This window comes from Culicoides brevitarsis, chromosome 3, assembly GCF_036172545.1.
Source record: "Culicoides brevitarsis isolate CSIRO-B50_1 chromosome 3, AGI_CSIRO_Cbre_v1, whole genome shotgun sequence".
NCBI lineage: Eukaryota > Metazoa > Arthropoda > Insecta > Diptera > Ceratopogonidae > Culicoides > Culicoides brevitarsis.
In genome coordinates this window covers 10484329-10503776 of record NC_087087.1, presented here as the reverse complement: position 1 = coordinate 10503776, position 19448 = coordinate 10484329, and the positions used below count along the sequence as shown (strand labels likewise).

Here is a 19448-nt window from a genome sequence, read left to right as displayed (position 1 = left end):
CTTAAATATTTTTTTATTTATAAAATTTAATCGCAAATTTTATACAAAAAAGTGTTCAACAAAAAACAAAAACGGAATTCAGTGTATTCACGTCAAAGGTAAAAAGTAGGAAAGTTTCATTTTTCTTCAAATTCAAGTCGTGATATTGCCATATATTTAGATTTTCTTCCTTTTTCTCATGATTTTAGATGAAAAATGAAGGAAATTAAGTACTTTAATTTATTTAGAATAGAAATGTCGGTCGCGAAATGCTCGGAGGTTGTTAGAGGCTCTTATTTGTTAAACTTATTCATTACCTATGTTGGATTATTATTCGTTTTTTTTTGCCGTTAATGCAATAGATACAAAAATATATGTGGTCGTTTAATGTATAATACAAAGCTTGAGGGGTCAGTTCGTTAATTTTTTTTTTTTACAGTTAAAATTTTTGACAGATTTTTATTTTATTTTTCAAAATTTAAATTTTTGAGGTCATTTTGAATAAATTTTAATTAAAAATTAAATTTTAGTAAAAAATGTTTTTAAAATTACTTAAAAAAATAATTTAATTTAACATTTTGACAGCTGTAATTTTTTTAGAAATGTCAAATTTTTACTTAAATAATTTTTTGAAGTAATTTCAAATGAATTTCAGTTAAAAACAGAAATTTTGACGCACAATATACTTGAAAAATAATTAAAAAATTAATTTTAGTGAAAATTTTGACAGCTGTCATATTTCAGAAATGTCAAAATTTTTACTAAAATCATTTTGTTAAAAAAATTTTAAATAAATTTTAGTTAAAAAATTAAATTTGATGAAAAATTTTATTTGAAATTACTTAAAAAATTGGTTTTTAAAGAAAATTTTGACAGCTGTCATTTTTATTAAATGTCAAACTTTCTTTTAAAAAATTATTTTGACCAATAATTAGGTTTTAATTCAATCTTTTTAATTTAAATGACAATTTGGGACTTTTAGATATCCCAAAATTGAAGTTTGAGCAAAAATTTTGACATCTGTCAATTATTATAAATTTGACAGTTAGATATGTGATAATTTTTGAACGTCATTTATGCCTTAAATATTTTTTTTTTTTTTTTGAAAATCAATAAAAAAAATTGCAAAAATAACCTTAAGATTATTTAAAAATCAATTTTCGTAAAAATTTTGACAGCTGTCATTGTTTCAAATGTCAAAATTTTCACTTTAATTAAACTTAAACAAATATTTCTTTAAAAAAAACTCAAAAAGAAATTTTTAAATGAATAAGATTAAAAAGTATTTAAAAATGACATTTGTATAAAATTTTGACACCTGTCAAAATATAAAAAATATCGAAATTTCAGTATTTTTTCACAAAAATTTAAATTTCTAAGCATTTTTACCAAAAAATATATGTAAAAAGATGATCTATAATCTAAATTTTAATCAAAAAATTAAGATTAAAATTGAAAATTATTAAAAAATTATGACATCTGTCAAAGGTCAATATTTTAAATGTCAAAATTTAAATAAATTTTGATAAAAAATCTCTAGATTTTAAAACTTTTAACTAAAAATATCAAAAATTAACTAAAAATCGCCTTAAAATTATAATTTTATTAAAAAAAAGTAACACTAAGTGACACTGTCAAAAACTTTAACTGTCAAAATCATTAAGGAACCCACCCCATAAATAATGGACTCTCCTATTGTTCTTGTTGTATATAAATATGCGCTAATTTAATGTCCTTACGTTAGCTAAGTAATCCGGTAATGACCTAATTTTTGAGTGCTGCATTTTTTTAGCTCGAGAAATAATAAAAGAAAAACTTTCTACCACATAAATTTACAAGAGAGTTATTTTTGTAAGGCTTGCATGCGTTATAAAATGCTTAAAAAGCGAAAATAACTTAAAAAAAGAAGCACGCGCGGTTAAAAATGTCACCCTACTTCCGTTTTTTTTTTACATTCTATTCTTTTTTTTCTATTTTTCTTTCATTTTGCTTCGTAGTCGATATTTTTTGTTAAATTTTATCTACTTGATATATATTTAATATTTTTTTTTTAAATTAATTTTTACAATTATTATTAGTTTTTTTTTCACTTTTTTCGTAGTAATAAAATTCTTTTAACGTGTAGTTAGATAGAGATATAAATGATAATCATAACATGCTAAACTTAAGGAATAAAATAAATTTTAACGATTTCTCTCATAAAAAAAACTTTTTTAATGACTGCCAATAGATCATCATTCGAAAACGTCATCCGGAAAGCCGCTAACTTCAGTTTGCTCGAGCACGGGACTCCCTTCCGACACGTAAGACAATCGCAGTCTCATCCGCAGAACAGCCTAAAATAAAAACACGAAGCGAATATGAGAAAAAAGTCGGTAAAGTAGAGCAAATGACGTACCTTGGCATTACTTGTGATCTTCATTTCCTGAGTTATGTTGCCGCCGGGCGGTAATTCAGTGCCCGATGGCGATAACATTTGAAGTGTGAAGCTTTTAGGAACTGCCACCTGCGGGAAAAGACAAAAAATGATAAAATCACGAAATTTTTTGGTGCAAAAAATGTTACTTTCACAAGCCTCCCGTTAAGGAGGATCACGCCGCAGTACTATTTTTAGTGAAATACTGGGTTTTGTATGTGCGAAAGTAGGTTTTACTCTTCGAGGCATGTGAAAAAGCACTGGAAAAGTCATTTTTGACACTCATCCAGCGACTCTAGTTTGCTCGAATGGCGGCGGGATTTGAACGCGCGACCTTCGGAACCGAAGTCACGGACCAAACCAGTGGTTAAAAGTGGATTCACTTACTTGAAATAGATATTGCTCTAAGGTATTCAACGAACTGTTTGTCGCTGTCATAACTATCGTGAGGCAATCGGCACCCTTGCGTGGTAGTAAATCAACTAAAATGCCATTTTTATTGAATGCTGTGATTTTTGGCAACGTTGTCTGTTGGGAAAAAATTAAAAAAAAAATATTTTTGAAAAATTATGAATTTTTTTAAATTAAAATTTTTTTTATAAAAAATTGATTAAATTTAATTTTTAATTAATTAATTTTATTAAGAATTAAATATTTAATTAAAATAAATATTTTTAATATTTGACTAAAAAATGAAAATAAAAATTTTAATTGAATATTTGGTCTAAAAAATAATAAATTAATTTTTATTTAATTAAAATTATTTTTATCGATTTTTTAAAATTATATTAAATTTAATTTAAAACGAAATTAATTAATAAAAAAAAATAATTCTGAATAATAATTAAAAAAATATATTTTTGAAATATTTAAAATTAATTTAATTAATTTTAATAAAAAATAAACTATTTAGGTTGAATGAATTAAAAATTTAATTAAAAAAAATATTTTTTAAAAATTAAAATATAAAATTAAAATTTTTAATTAAATATTTAATTTTAAAAAATATTTAAAAAAAAAATTAATTAATCAATCAATTATTTTTTTTAAATAAAAATTTTCATAAAAATATTTAAAATTTAATTTTTAAAAAATTAATTTGATTTAATTTAATTAATTATTTAAATAAAATTAAATTATTAATTGAAAAAATTTTAAATTAACAAATTTTCAAAGAAAAACTCACTTCTTGGTTGAAATTAGTAAAATCATCCAAAATATCGGTACTCGTTACGTTATTTTGTTGTCCGCCTAATAAATTGTTCACCAGCAATCCGTCAACGTTGTTGCTACTACTATCGGGCACCGCAGTTACGGGCGACGAAAGTCCTCCGAGGCCCACGAGCGAGTCCAGAGGCGATTGTATCATCGTGGGCGTTGCTTGCGGTGGCATTATCGTCGTTGTCGATGCGGCATCCGATGGTGCCGACAAATCAAGGCCACCCAATAAGTCTAGTAGATCTTGATTATTTGATTTACTGCTGTTGATCGTATTGTTATTTGTCGTATTTGGAACATTTGGAATACTGCTTGGTTCGTCGTTGCCACCCAAGAGGTCCAGCAAAATATTCTACGGAAGAAAAATTTAAAGTTTTGGTTAAAAAAAAATTAATTTTTAGGAAAATTTTAAATTTTTTTTTTTTTTTTTTTTTTTTTTGAAAAATATCTATTTTTGGAAATTTTTTTTAGTTTAGTCAAAAAAAATTCTAATTTTCGAGAAAAAATTTAATTTTTGATAAAAATAGTAATTTTTAATTAATTTAAATTAATTTTTAATGAAATAATTAAAATTATTGATCAAGAAAATAATTTTTCGTAAATAAATCAAGTCTCATGGAATTTTTTCGAGTTTTTTTAATTAAAAAATTAAAATTTTGAGAAAAAAAAATTTTTTGATAAGAATTAATGAAAATTTTAGTCAAAAATTAAAAAATTTGCAAAAAAAAATTATTTTTTTAATGAAAAAAGGGAAATAATTGATTAAAAATTTGAAATTTTAAATAAAAAAAAATATTTTTGGTAAAAAAAAGTAAAATTTTAGTCAAAAAATTTCAATTTTAATCAAAAAATTTCAATCTTTGATAAGAAAATTTTAATTTTTAATCAAAAAACTTCAATTTTATCAAAAAAATTAATTTTCATTACTTACCGAGTCACTTGGTCCTGATGACTTCACTGAAACACCGCCGCCAATGAGCGATTCTTCTCCCGAAACTTCCGTTTCGATCAAATCTGGACCACTCGTGCTGTCGTCAGACGACACTCCATTGCCATTTGCCTTGTTGAGCTGCATCGGCGGCATTTTTTCGAGCAATGCAGGCCTCAAATTGTTGTAATCCCGAAATAGTTGCGAAAATTCGATGCCACGCTGCTGCAAATCGACGTTCAAATGAGAGCTGAAGGAAACAATCATCGACTGAATTTCATTTGGACACGGATTTAGTCTCGTACTGAGCTTCGCCAATGACATCAGAGCATATTGTTTGCTAATTGTCGACACTTGCGGTGACCACAAAACTTTTTGGTAGAAATCCAATAAGTCGGTTTCCGTTGGACGGTCTAATTCTACAAGAAAAAAATCGATTTTAATGAAAAAAATCGGGAATTTTGAGGAAAAAATGAATTTTTACCTTCTATCCTCTCCCCGTTCATCATCAAATCGCCATATTCGCCCATTGTCCAGAACGCCACTTGAATCAGCGGTTGCTTACTTTCGCAATCTTTGTGAGTTTGAAGCGCTTCCCACAATTTCAGTGCAAAATATCCCTGCTCCACAGGCGGACTACTCGAAATTAGCTGAATTGTGGATGAAATAACATCATCTCTCACGTAATTTCCCGCCTAAAATCAAAAATTCATCAATTTTCGTCAAATTTTCATCCTTTTTCGGAACTTACCGCTAACAAAACACTCAACAACGTATCCAGATGCCAGCGAATCGTTGGCGCAAATCGTTCTGCCGACAAAACCATGCGACTACTAACTTGCGCCTTAAACTCCGAATCTGCCTTTTCGAGGAAAATCAACAACTCCTTAACCATAGTACGAATATTTTGAGCATTTATCAGTGCAAAGGACAATTCCATTGCACGACGACGAATTGACACGTCCGGGTCCTTCAAGCATTCGAGAATTGTGCTTCGGTGACGTTGCACAGCCGAAATATCCGCTTGAACGGTCCGCAAAAGGGTATTTAGAGCAACGTAACGAATATTTTTGTCGCTGTTCAACAAGAAGCGACCGAGAATGTTGACAGCGAGGACACGCAAACCGCCTTCGGATCTAAAAAAAATGAGGAAAAATTAATTTTTGATTGATTTTTTGTCAAAAACGGGCTTACTTGATGTCCATAATCGACAAAACGGTTTCGTATAAAATTGTGTTGCCCACATTTTTACTCGTTTCTGTGTTGGTAGCGACTTGCGCTAAAATGTCGTTCATCGCTTCGGATGCATCGGCATCATTATGTCCCAAAATACGAAGCAAACGGAGAATTTTCACCTAAAAAAATTTTTTTCATTAATAATTTTTATCAATTTTAAATTTATTTCGAAGTTTTTGTCCCAAATAATTTTTTTTCAAAAAATTTTGAAATACTTTTTCATATAAAATTCCACTTTTCAAAATAATTTTTATTTTTTTTTAATTTTAAGGTTTTTGCTTTAATATTTGCTAATTTTAAAAAAAATCATTCTTTTCAAATAAAAAAAAATAAAAGTCAAAAAATTAAATATAAAAAAATATTTAAAGAAATTTTCTGAAAAAATTTTAGAAAATATTAATTTTTTTAAAAAACAAACGCTTCAAACATTTTTTTAAAAATTATAATTCTTTTTTTTTCAGTTTTTTATTTAATTTTTTTTAAATTATTTATAATTTTAGAAAAAAAATAATTTTAATTATTTTTATTCAAAAATAAATTTTTATAAAAAAATATTTTATTAAAAAATAATTTTTATTTAAAAATTTAAATTAAAAAATAAAAAAAAAATAATTCAAAAAAATTTTTGTAGAAATTTTCTTTTTTTTAATTTTTTTTTTTTTTTTTTTTTTATTAAATTTTCGGGTTTTAAAAAAAATTTTAGACTTACCTGCAAAAATGGATCACTAATACCGCTCACATCGTGTTCCGGCGAATATCCGGCCAAAATTAAGTTTTTCAGTATGCGGACGAGGTTCGGGACGATCTGCGGAAACATAAATTATTCGTTAAAACGGACGCAAAGTAGGTCAGTTGTCGCTGTATAACTCGAGTGAGCACGAAGAGACACACGGAAGAGTGATGGGACACGACAAAAAAAACTACAGACAAACGACTACAATTTCTATGTAAAGAACATCAACGGGCTTTATTTTGTGCCTATGTGAATTTTTATATTGAAGTGCAATTAAAAATTTACGTGCATGTGCCATGATTGTGTGCATGGAAATTTTTTTTTTTTTTAAATATTCAAAAATTGAACAAAAGCCTGTTTTATGCTCCATTGAACGAACTCAATGAACAAAATTCTATAAAATCAAAAATTTATCATGATAAGCAAAGATATTCATAAATACAGAAGCGACATGCATATCAATTTAATAAACAATCTGAAACAGTAACAAAGTCATCTATCTATTAATATGGTAAGTTGGGCAGGTGCAATGAGAAAAAATGTTTCATGTTAAAAAAAAAATTTTTTAAATTTTATTTTATGTTTGAATTAGTGAAAGGGCGATTTTCAAATTTTTTAAATTAATTTTTTTTTGAAATGGTATTTACGAAATTTCAATCAAAAACGGCAAATTTTTATCAAAATTCAAAATTAAACATTTTTTTTACAAATTTTTGACTTGATTTATGATTTTTTCAAATTTTTTTATAATAAATTCTTAAAAAAAAATTTTTTTTTTGGTAAATTTTTCTTATTAAAATTTCAAAACTAATACTTTTATTAAAATTTTGAACAAATTGGCAAATCTGTAAGTTTAAAATTTAATATTTATTTAAATAAAAAAGAATTAATTTTATAAATTTTTTTTAGATAAATTTCTTGTTAAAATTTTTATTTTTGATTTTTTTTCAAATTTTTGAATCAAAATTCTTCAAAAAAATTATTTTTATTTTAATTATTATAATTAATAATTTAATAAATTAAATTTTTATATCTTAAAAAATTTTGAATTTAAAAAAAATATTTTTTAATTTTTTTTTTTATAAAATTCTAAATATTTTTTCAGAATTAATTTACGATTTTTTTTTAAATTTTATAAATAATTTCTAAACTAAATTTAAGTAAAAATATAGTTAAAATTATAATTTTTTGAAATATTTTTATTTCAAAAATGTCAGAAATTATCACTTGGTAAAATAAATAAAAAATATTTTCAAACTTTTAACGAACAATTTTTGAATTGACATTTTACGAATTTTTCAATAAAATCTCAAAAAATTGAAAAATTTTATTTTTAAAAGTTTTAATACTTTTTTAACGTTTTCTACAAACAAAAATTAAAAATTTTGTATTTTTATCAAAAATTTTGTTGAAAAAAATTAAGAAATTTAAATTAAAAGCAAAATTTTTTAATGAAACATGAAACATTTCCCCGTATTGCACCTGCCTCTTTCAATAAAACTTGATAATTAAACTCTAGAAGAAAATGCTGGTTGGAGTGTTTTGCTTTGTATCGTACAAATATCGTGATTGTGTAAATATTTGATACGAAAAAATCAACAGAGCGACACTTTTAATCAAAAAACATTACGTAGACACTTGATTTATTCAAAAAAAAATTATTTTCTGTTCAAAAAAGAAGAATGCTTGCTATCTACACAGCAATTTATAGACATTTAATAGACAAGAACAGTGAATTTGATAGAATTAGTTGAGTATAGAGTAGAAGCAGTTTCATTTATTATTATTATTTATCTATTAATAATTCATACCTCTCTGCTTCCCGTGTCCTGCATTATTGGTTTTATTTTTATTAATTTATGGTTTTGTGTGTGTCGGTTTATTTTTTTTTAGGTTTTTTATGGGTTTTTTGGCATACAGGTGTTTAACATGAATTTTTTTTATGGAAAATATCGGAAATAAAAGTGTTAATTAGTTTAAAATAAAATTAAAAAAAAGGAAATTATGAGAAAGTGATGCAAGGACCTTTTGGATTCTCAAAAACACAACTTGAACACAAGCCACTCCACTTTTTTTTTCACTGCCAAAATTAACTAATTTTCTAAGGAACTATCCTTGCAAGTCAAATATAAAGAACGATGGGGGATGCAAATTTTTTTGGTTTTTAAGAATATTTTTTTACCTTTTTGAAATGAGCCAACGTATCGGGACTGTGCTCGCACATTTCCGTGATGAGAGTTACGCCAGTGATTAAAATTCCTGTAAATAAAAAATTTAATTTTAATTAAAAAAGTTTTTAATGGCTCAAGGCAAGTTTATAAAATGCAATAAAATGAGAAATTGTCACAATTTTTACAGAAATTTATTTTTTTTTTTTTTTTATGAATTTTAATTATTTTTGATTAAAAAATCTTGAATTTAAAAAAAATATTGGTTTTTTGTGAACAAATTTTACAAAAATTTCAATCTAAGACCTATAAAAATTTTTTTAAAATTATTTTCGACTAAAAAAAATTTTAAATAATTTTTTAAAAAATCAAAAAAATATAAAAATTTAGTTTTTTTAAAGAAATTGCGAATTTTGTCCAATTATTTTCATAAAATTTTTTTTTTTTACATAATTTTTTAAGGTATTTGGTAAAATTTTTGTTAGAACAATCTTCAAAACGCTAAAATTTTAAATTTTTTTTCATAAATTTAATTTTTTAATAATTTCAGAAATTTTTTAATAATTTTAGAAATTTTTTGGTACTCAATTTTTATATACTTCCAAAAAAATTTCAATTTTAAACAAATTTTATGGGACTTTTTTTAAATTCTTAAAAGATTTGTTCAAAAATAATTTTTAAAATGCAATAATTTTAGATTTTAATCCAACAATTTATCTAAAATTTAAACTTTTTTAATGATTTCAAAGGATTTTTGTCATTTTTAATTAAAATTTAAGAATTTTTGAACTAAAGATCCTTTAAAATACAAAAATCTTGAAAAAATTAAATTAAATCTAAAATATTTTGAAGCAAAAATATGAAATTTGAACAATTTTTAATAATTTTCTGTCAATTTTGATATAAATCTCTTCAAATTGTTACAAAAATATTATTTTTGTGAAAATTTTTTTACTAAAATTTCGAGTTTTAAGCAATTTTTAATTAATTTTGTTTAATTTTCACTAAAATTTATCACCAAAAAAGTCAAAAATTAAAATTTTTCTTAAAAAATTGTGACGTCATTCTCATTCCACGAATAAAAAACCCCAAAAAATCAAAATTCTCACCATGATTCTTCTCCGTGAGCAAAGAACGCGTCGCTGGCAGGAAAATTTCCATCAACTCCGGCACACGTCTAATCACCCGAAACGCACACAACGCCGCCTTCTTCCTAATATAAGCATTCGGGGACTTCATTAGTCGCTCCACTTCGCCAGCCAAGTCACGAGCCATCTCCGGAGACGCAATCGCACCCAAAGTGCACAACGCCAAGCCAACCACGAACTGCGTGGGGCAATTTAGGTCACTAACGAGAAATTATTTTGCATTAAAAATCGTCTTATGAGTCATCATCCAAGGTACTTACTTCTTCAAACAATTCGTAATGAGCAAATGAACGTCTTGTCGTTCGTCGAGCAGCAACATGGCGCCCAAATATCCAATTCTCTTGTCCGTGAAACGAGCACTGGCTGTCAATTTCAGACATTCGAGCTGCCCAAAATGCGCCGGATAGCCCAACATGTGAATGTACAGGAGTTTTGCGATGTTGCGACAACGCCAAACGGAGTCCTCCTCGCGAAAAGTGCTTCGGATGTAGGCACATTCGCGATTTACGACAGCCCGCTCCTCGGCGGCGGTCCGTGCCGCGCGTATTTGTCGTATCAAGTCCCGCAAACGTGTGGGTGTCGGCATCCGTACTGCATTCCGTGCATGAAAGAGAAGAGAAAATGTCGTTCGTTAGCATATGTGAGCGACGAAAATTTCGCATTTGGACAAGTACCTCGGTCAATTGTCTCATTTATTGCTTGCCGTATCGTGGCCATGTTAAATGCGGGATTAAATCTGTGTTAGAAACGCACAAAAACGGGAATTAATTAAACAAATGTCGTCGTGGAGTTAACTTTTGCATGCACTTTACCCTTCAGAAACACTCATTTTGACGATTTCTGATGAAAAATTTTGTCTTTTGGAATGTAGATGTCTTTTTTCAGTTCACGCACGACCACAGAAAACGAAAAAAACAACGGAAATGCAAGTAAAAAAGGAAAATTCAAGAATTTGATGACACGAAATTTTCAGTCTGTCATCCAGGTTTCTTTTTTTTCGCCTTCTGTTCTCGTATGTAGCGACGTAATGAGCCACTTGCACAAAACTTTTCACTTTTTCGAGGTGGAAATGCGGCGTGTTGTGTGGTTAAACGAACAAAGGATACACTCAATTAGTAACTAAAATCAATGGAAATGTGAAAAACAGCCTATTAATTACGCGAAATTTAGTTTAAATTGTTTTTTTTTTCTATTTTCGTGTCAACCTTCTTTGATACAATGTGCCCAGGTTTCAATTGGGGAAGTTGTGACAGCGGTAAGTTGAATTCGAGTTGGGATTGGACAATTGTGCAAGAAAGTTGGATGTGATTGAAAAGTTGTACAATTTTATACAAGGTTTAAATGCAAGTTTTTGAACGATTTTTTAAAATTTTTTGAATTTTTTGCAACAATTTTATAAAAAAAATCTTTTAAAAATCAAATTTTTTTAAAAAAATAATTCAAAAATTAAAAGATTTTATTTTTGATACATCAAAATTACTTTTTTTTATCATGAAAAGTTTTTTTTTGAACTTTCAAAAATTTTAAAAATAAAAATATTAAATTTTTGAAAATTTGAAAAAAAATTTTTTAATTCATAAAATTAATGGATAACTTTTCAAAGAATTCAATTTTAATAATTTTTAAATTTTTATTTGAGTTCTATTAATTAAAATAAAAAATTTGTCAATATTTTGAAAAAAACTTGTTTTGGCAAAAACTTTAACAATTTCCAAAAACTTCAAACATTTAAATTTTTTAACAAATTTTTGACGGATGTCAATTTATTTTCATTCTATCAAACTTACTTTTTTTAGAATAAAAATTTTGAGCTTAAATTTCTGATTTTGGAAAGAAGCCATTAAAAATATTTAAGATGATTTTTTTAAATATAAATTTGTCTAATTTTATGAAAAGTCAAATAATTTTCTTTTCTAAATTTTGTTTTTTAGAAATTAAAATTATTGATGTTTAAAGTCACAAAAAAATTAAATTTAAAACTTTCCAAATTCTTCAGCAAATTTTTTAATATTTTTTGATTTGACGTCTGTCAACTGTCAGTTTTTTAGAAATGTCAAATTTTAATTCAAAATTTAAAATTCAAATTAAAGTCTAAAAAAATTTAATTTAATTTTTAAATAAAATTTTTAAAAAAAAATTAGCTTTTCACAATACTAAATTATTTTAAAATCTTTTGACATCTGTCATTAATTAAATGTTACAATCAAAACGAATTTTTTTGACAAGTGTCAACTGTTGAGTTTGAGAAAAAAACGTAAAATTTAGAGTTTTTTCTGATATTAACCAATTTAAGACTTAATTTGTTCACTAAAAATTAAATTCTAACAGACCTTCACTTAATTTTTTTGACACCTGTCATAATTCAAACGTCACTTTTTTTTCACCAAATTCATCAAAATATAAACTTACTTCACATTTTACTTTGTTTTCGACAGAACTTTAAATATTTATAAAAATATTTTTTAAAATTGAATCCAAATTTTTAATTGACATCTGTCATGTGTCAAAAATTTAAAATTTTTTAATAAGAAATTTAAGTTATGTTATTTTGACTTTTGAACTACATTACGACCTAATTTTCATTGCATTTTTCACAAAAATTTAAAAATTTTATCAAAATTTTTTAAAATTTTAAGCTTTTTGACACCTGTCAAGTGTAATTTTTTTTAAATATAAAATTTTAAGTTTTTTCTCATTTTGATCTAAATTTTGACTTCATTTTTTCACCAAAATTTCAATTTTAACTTAATTTTTACTTAAAATTATTTATTTTAAGAATTTGAATTTTTTTGACATTTGTCAAGTGTCAGAAATGAGAAATTTTTCTAATGAGAAACGTCAAATTTTGAGTTTTTCTCATTTTCATCTTTTATCAAAATTTAGACCTAATTTTTCTTAAATTTTTCACAAAGCTTAAAAATTAATAAGAATTCATTATTTAAAATTTTCATCTTTTAATGACACCTGTCAAGAGTCATTTTTTTTAAATATCAAATTTTGATTTTTTTTTCATTTTGACCCAAAATTCAATTTAGTTTTTTCACCACAACTTTAATTTAACCGAATTTCACTTAAAATTATTTTAAAAATTTAATTTTTTTTTGACATCTGTCAACTGTCAGTTTCCCATAAACGTCAAATTTTTAGATTTTTCTCAATTTAGATAAAATTTTTCACTATTTTGACTCATTTTTAACAGATTTCACTGAAAATTATTTCGAAATTTCAACATTTTTGACACCTGTCAAGTATCAAACGTCACTTTTTTTCACAAAAATCATCAAAATCGTGTTTCTGATGGGATTTAATTTATTTTCACATGCAACGTTTTCAATTCCACGAATTCACCTTCGATTTCCTTCTGCTGGCAATATGCTCCAATCCGTCTCGTAATAAGGATACATTTCGTTCGACATGATTTCAACCCGTTATTTATCCTTGTTTCGAACCGAAATTAACTAAAATTGTCCGAAAATTAATTAAAAAAGTGCTTTTTCGAGGAATATTCGTTCTAAACTAAATTAAAACTAAGGCAAAAAAAAAGCTACCACGACAACTGATAAGAAATTTCTTATCGTATTTTAATTGTGTTTTATTTACCTGTCCATTGCACCTGTGTTTGTGTGTTAATCCAAGCGCTCATTCACTTTGACAAGGTAAATTTATTCATAATAATATTTTTTTTTTTTACATAATATTAAAGTACTCTCATAGAAATTAAAATTTTTAATTAATTCAGTGCGAATGTTTTCATGGAAAAATGCAGGACGGCCTAAAGTTCATCTTTTTGCTTTGGAGGCCTCACATGACTGTTCCGGATCACAGAATCTACGAGCCATTTGATTCCCTCATCGACTCCCTCACTAAAAAAAAAATAATTTTTCATTTTTTTATGAAATTTCCGAAAAATTTCAAAATTTTTCACAAAAAAAATATTACCCCGTTAAAGCAGACACCGGCATAATGAGACAATCCCTTCTTCCGATCGCTGGACCGCTATCCTGAAACACAGGTTTCACCTCTCGCACGCCCATGCAATCCGGAAGATCTTGTTTGTTGGCGAGCATGAGCAACGGAATGCCCTTGAGATGATCGTTGATGATCATTTGGTCGAAAATCTCCTTGGATTCGTTCATGCGGTCACGATCGTGCGAGTCGACGACGTAAATTAAGCCATGAGTCTCTTCATAATACTGCAAAAAATGCTTCAGGTGAGAAATTTTGATTAAATTTTTGAAAAAAATCGTACTTTATCCCACAGCGCTTGAAGTTCCTGCTGCCCACCGAGATCCCAGAAGCTAAGAGTGACCCCTTCGATGTTAATTTCGCCAATATTGAGCCCCACGGTTGTCGTAATTTTATTTGGATTCATCCCACGGTAATTTTTTGTGAACGTAGCTTTCGCTTTTTCGAGAAATGTCTGAAATTTGAAGGATTTTCGTCAATTTTTGATATTTTTAGGGTGTTAAAGCGACTTACCGTCTTGCCAGCATTGTCTAAACCTAATATCAGAATATTATATTCGTCCTTTTGTGTTAAATATTTGTAAAAACCAGTCACTAACGTGTACATTTTTGTGTTTTTTTCAGAATTTATTTTGTAAACAAAGCCTTTGACGTTTCATTTTCCACTTGTCAACACGAAAATTGGACCAAAACATTAGAGACATCGAAATTTCTGCAAGAAAAATTAATTTTTTAGTCAAAAATTCAAGAAAATTTAAAGTTGACAACAAATTTTAAGGATTCGGACTACTTATAAAAATGTTTTTTGAAGAAATTTATCTGAAATAACCGAAAAGTACTATTTCAACATCGATGATTCGTCGATTTTTCTCGACTTTGTTCGAATATCAAGCAGCTCCCTTGGATATTTGGCCAGGAACTGCCCCAACAACCGCTAAAAATGGCTTCTTCGGTAAATTTAGCTCACTTGAGAGTCTCAGTTGGCTGAATTCGTGCGCTCCATGCTTCCCGGTGAACGGCGATAAGATAAAAATCATCCAAATTCCGTCGGTTTTCTATGAAACGCTCGTGGAAAAGTCATCAGCTGCCAAATTTCGCATCAAATTAGCCAGTCTCTACCTTGGAACGGGTCAACTGGAGCACAATCTAGTCACGGCAATTCACGAAAATTTGCGTACCAACAAAAATTTGAGTGTTGACATCCTCTTGGACTTCACCCGAGGCACACGTGGCGAAATAAACTCCAAAACAAAGGTCCTTCCGTTGCTGCAGGAGAGCGAAAAATGCGTTTTATCGCTTTATCATACGCCAGTTTTGCGGGGAATCACGAAAAAACTTGCGCCGCCCCGTTGGAACGAGTTAATTGGGGTTCAGCACATGAAAGTTTACCTTTTTGACGACACCGTGATCCTTAGCGGGGCGAATTTATCAAACGATTACTTCACGAATCGCCAAGATCGGTATGTCATGATCGAAGATAAGAACGTGGCGGACTTTTACTCGGATTTTTTGCAAAAAGTGCAGGAATTTAGCTTGCAAGTCGACAAAAATGGGAACGAAAAGTTGCATGAAACGTGGAAAGTGTCGCCTTATGAAGGTTCGCATCAGGATTTTGCGAAAGCGGCACGGAAAAAAGTTACGGATTTCTTCAGAGAAACGTGGGAAAAGCAAAATTTGAGGAATCAACAAGGACAGGAAGGGGATACGTGGATTTTTCCGACACTGGAAATGGGACAAATAGGAATTCATCATGATAGTTTGGTCGTGAGGAGGATATTGGCGGCGGCGTTACCAGGTTCGAATATGAAAATGGCAACGGGATATTTTAATTTGACGGATACTTTGATGAATGCACTGACGAATGAGTGTGCGGCGGATTGCAATATTTTGATGGCGCATCCGAATGTAAGTTTTTTTTTAATTTTTATGGAAATGAGGGAAAATTCAAATTTTAACCTTTTGTAAGAGAATTTAAACAAATTTAGTTTTTTTCTTTGAAAATAGTAAAAAAGTTTTTGAATAAAAGGCGAAAAATGATAATTTTTGACAAATTTTAAGAAAAATTTCGTAAATGTCAATTCAAAAAATTTCCGTTAAAAATTTGAAAATCATTTTTATGCTTTTACGAACTAAAAAGTCTTTAAAAATAATGAAATTTTAGATTAAAAAATCTTGAAAAGTTATGAAAAAAGGCTAAAATGCGTAAAAATTTGTTAAGAAAAAATTTAAAAAATAATTCTAATTTTGAGGTTAAAAATTTTATAATGGATACAAACCAATATTATGGTTAAAAAAATAACCTAAATTTGATAGTTAAAATTCAAAATATTGCTTAAATTTGAAAAAATTTTGAAAATCTGAAACCTTTCTATTTAAATTTAATTTTAAAAATTTTTAACTGACAAATTTTTGAAATGACGTTTTATGTTTTCTCGTAAAAAAATTGTAGATTTTTAAAAAAAATTAAGTTTTCACCAGAAATTTTAATTTTGAACTCACAAATTTTAAAATTTTATGCCAAAGCAGTCAAAAACTTGAAATTTCATTCAAAATTTTACAAAAAAAAATCATCAAATGTCAATTCAAAAATTTTCCGTTAAAAATTTGAAATTCGTTTTTTCGCTAATTCAATCTGAAAAAATCTCTAAATTATGAAAATTAGATTTTTTGAACTCAAAAATCTTAAAGTTATTTAAAAATATTTTATAATTCTTTCAAAAACGTTCAAAAAATGCAAAAAAAAAATTTTTTAGAATAAAAAAAAATAAAAATGACTTTTTTTTAATTTAAATAAATGTTTAAATCAAAATATATTAAAGTTGACAAAAAATTTTTGCTACGAACGAAAAATCTTGATCTTTTACTTCAAATAGTAATAATGTAAGAAGTTTTGCTTTTGATTTAACGCTTTGAAAATTTTTAACGGTCAATTTTTAAAATGACATTTGACAAATTTTCTTTAAAAATTATAAAATTTTGTACAAAAATTGATATTTTGATGAAAATTTTTCCATTTTTACTCAAAAATCTTGAGTTTTTGTGAAAAAAGCATTCAAAAACTGAAAATTTCATTAAAAAGTTTAATTTTTTATGAAAATTTGTTAAATGTTAATTTAAAAAATGACCGTTAAAAAATTTTTAAGTCATTTTTCAACCAAAATTTGAAAAAATCTTAAATTTTTACCACTCAACTCATTTAAATCCTCATTTTTTTCAGGCAAACGGTTTCCTGGGCGCCAAAGGACCTGCTGGAAGCATCCCCAAAGCCTACACACTCATCGCCAAACGATATTATGACACGGTGATCGCCGCCAAGCAAACAAACCGCATCAACCTCTTAGAATACGAACGCAACGGATGGACTTATCACGCCAAAGGCCTTTGGTACTACCTACCGAACGAAAGTTCGCCCTCACTGACGGTCATCGGGTCTTCCAACTTTGGCGAACGCTCCGTAAATCGCGACTTGGAGACACAAATTTGCCTCGTGACCTCAAACGAACGCCTGAAGAATCAACTGCAGACGGAAGTCGATCACTTGTACAGCTACGGAACACTCGCGCAACGCGAACTTGCCGAACGACCGATACCGCGCTGGGTGAAAGCCGTTGTCTGGCTGTTTAAGAATTTCTTTTAAGTTCATTGTTTAAGTAGTTTCGAAATAAATTGTTTTGTTGTACCGAATAATGACGTTGTTTGCACAACTGCGACACTTGCGACGTCAATTCATTCAGCGAAATGCCGCTGAAACGAACGTTTGTGAGTTTTTTGGTCGTTTTTTGCAGTTTTTGTGAATTTTCAGAGGCGCAGAGATTCAAAAGGATCGTTAATGGGGCTCGAGTTGATGAAGGAGAGGCTTCTTTTGTGACTTCCTTGCAAATTTTGGGGGAAAATCAGTTCAAACACTTTTGTACGGGAACTTATTTGGGACAAGGAACCGTTTTAACAGCAAGTCATTGCCTGAAATACATCAAAATATGCGAAATTTATGTTCAAATTGGTCAAGTTCGGTTAAGTAACGATGGTTTTCGGTACAAAGTCTCATCGATTTGTCGCAAAAACTTTGATCCGTAAGTATTTTTCACTAATTTTTATCTTTTTAACTCTTAAAACTCAATTTTTAGCTACACTTTCACCAACGACGTTGCTTTGTTGAAGCTCAACATGTCCCAAAATGACCCGTTATTCACCTCCGAGCTCGTTTCCATACCAAAAACTCACAATATAGACGTCTCTGATTGCAAAATTTACGGTTTTGGCTCCACTCGTTACTCAGGAGACTCTTCCGAACACCTTTTGATGGGCAATGTCACGCCAATCACGCAAAAAATGTGCGAATCGATCCTTGGAAGAGTCGTAGCTCCGGAATATCATTGGGGAATGTTTTGCGCTCGTGGCTTGAGAGGCGTTGATGCATGCAGTGGTGACTCTGGAGGAGGTTTATTCTGTAAATCACAGAATTCGACGGTACTTGTGGGGATCGTTTCTTACGGAATGGGCTGCGGATCAGATGCGGGGGTTTATACGAGTGTTATCCATCATGAAAATTGGATCCGGAATAAACGGCAGTCCATGTAAAGTTCAAAACGGGCAGAAAATTTCATTTAATTTACAAAAAAATTACTATTTACCTTATTTTTGCTTTTTTTATAATTAAAAATTATTTTGGCGATCATTCAACATCTAAAAAGCAAGAAAAATAAGTTTTTGTAACGAAATAACTCAAATTCTGCTTCACGAATTTCTTTGAAGTTTTTTGCATTTGATCAAGTTTAGCTGAAAGAAGGTTTAAGAACAAAAAAAAATGAAAATGAATTTTTTAGAGAAGTCATGAAAAAATTAGATCACAAAAAATTACCGGTCGTATGCTAAATAAAATACCAGTCGTCGCCCCTTAAAAAATTTGCAAATTTGCTTATTCAGTTTATCACTTTCATTCGTCTCAACAGTGGGTTTTCGAAAAATTTTCTAGAATTTTCGAAAATGTTTCGAAAACGTTTTATAGATGTACAAAAATTGCTCTAATAATTTGATGAACTTTTGATAATGTTCAATTGTTGAATTTATGAATTTTCTCGAGCTTTTCTTAGAATTACATAAATTTTTGAAATTTTCTCTAATTTGTTTGATTTTCGAAAAAGAAAGTGTTCCATTACTGAAAATTTCTTAGAATATTAAAAATTTTCTCAAATTATTTTAGAAAACTTAAAAAATTGCCAAACAAATTTTCATGAAACTCAAAAAAATGTTCTAAAATTTTGTTTCGAAAATTGTTCTTGAAAAATTTGAAAATGTTGTGAATGGTCAAAAAAATATCTTTTTGGTAAAAAAAAATATATATATGGGTCTTCAAAATTTGTTCTAAAAATTTCATGAAAGTTCAAAAATCGCTCTACAAATTTCTTAAAGTTTTCAAAATTGTTCTAAATATTTTTAGAATTTGCAAAAAACATGAGAAAGTTCAAAAATTTTTCTAAAAATTTGTTTTAATTGTTCAAGATTTTTTTCCCAGTAATTTCAGATATCTTAAGAAATTGTTTTGAAAAATTTCTAAAATTCTCGTATGTTTTTTAAAGTTATTGGTAATAAAAAATTAAAAAAATTAAATTAAATAATTAAAAAAAATTAAAATATTTCTTAGAAAAAATTTTTTTTAA

General features: G+C 27.8%; 3 protein-coding genes across 5 annotated transcripts; 1 reads left to right on the top strand and 2 right to left on the bottom strand.

Annotated features, from left to right (window-relative positions):
* Nucleotides 1-1386: 1386 nt before the first annotated feature.
* Nucleotides 1387-13329, bottom strand: LOC134836143 (AP-1 complex subunit gamma-1). 3 transcript variants are annotated; one of them, XM_063851375.1, is made up of 15 exons: nucleotides 13175-13329; nucleotides 10501-10562; nucleotides 10087-10417; nucleotides 9788-10026; nucleotides 8693-8769; nucleotides 8322-8339; nucleotides 6487-6582; nucleotides 5736-5896; nucleotides 5293-5677; nucleotides 5026-5236; nucleotides 4545-4960; nucleotides 3582-3965; nucleotides 2783-2923; nucleotides 2378-2485; nucleotides 1387-2315 (listed from the first exon to the last, which is right to left on the bottom strand). In XM_063851375.1, exons 1-15 carry the CDS (start codon nucleotides 13240-13242, stop codon nucleotides 2214-2216), a joined length of 2799 nt encoding a protein of 932 aa, XP_063707445.1. In that variant the 5' UTR covers nucleotides 13243-13329; the 3' UTR covers nucleotides 1387-2213. The 3 variants fall into 3 exon arrangements, with proteins under 3 accessions (XP_063707445.1, XP_063707447.1, XP_063707446.1); XM_063851377.1 differs by lacking the exon at nucleotides 13175-13329 and adding an exon at nucleotides 10639-11051; XM_063851376.1 differs by lacking the exon at nucleotides 8322-8339.
* A 133-nt stretch (nucleotides 13330-13462) lies between these two features.
* Nucleotides 13463-14417, bottom strand: LOC134836145 (ADP-ribosylation factor-related protein 1). Its single transcript, XM_063851378.1, has 4 exons — nucleotides 14306-14417; nucleotides 14076-14246; nucleotides 13766-14019; nucleotides 13463-13689 (listed from the first exon to the last, which is right to left on the bottom strand). The coding sequence occupies exons 1-4, from the start codon at nucleotides 14396-14398 to the stop codon at nucleotides 13599-13601; spliced, it is 609 nt and encodes a 202-aa protein (XP_063707448.1). The 5' UTR covers nucleotides 14399-14417; the 3' UTR covers nucleotides 13463-13598.
* A 68-nt stretch (nucleotides 14418-14485) lies between these two features.
* LOC134833671 (CDP-diacylglycerol--glycerol-3-phosphate 3-phosphatidyltransferase, mitochondrial) lies at nucleotides 14486-17478 on the top strand. The gene is made up of 2 exons (XM_063848077.1): nucleotides 14486-15696; nucleotides 17009-17478. The coding sequence occupies exons 1-2, from the start codon at nucleotides 14644-14646 to the stop codon at nucleotides 17426-17428; spliced, it is 1473 nt and encodes a 490-aa protein (XP_063704147.1). The 5' UTR covers nucleotides 14486-14643; the 3' UTR covers nucleotides 17429-17478.
* Nucleotides 17479-19448: the final 1970 nt, after the last annotated feature.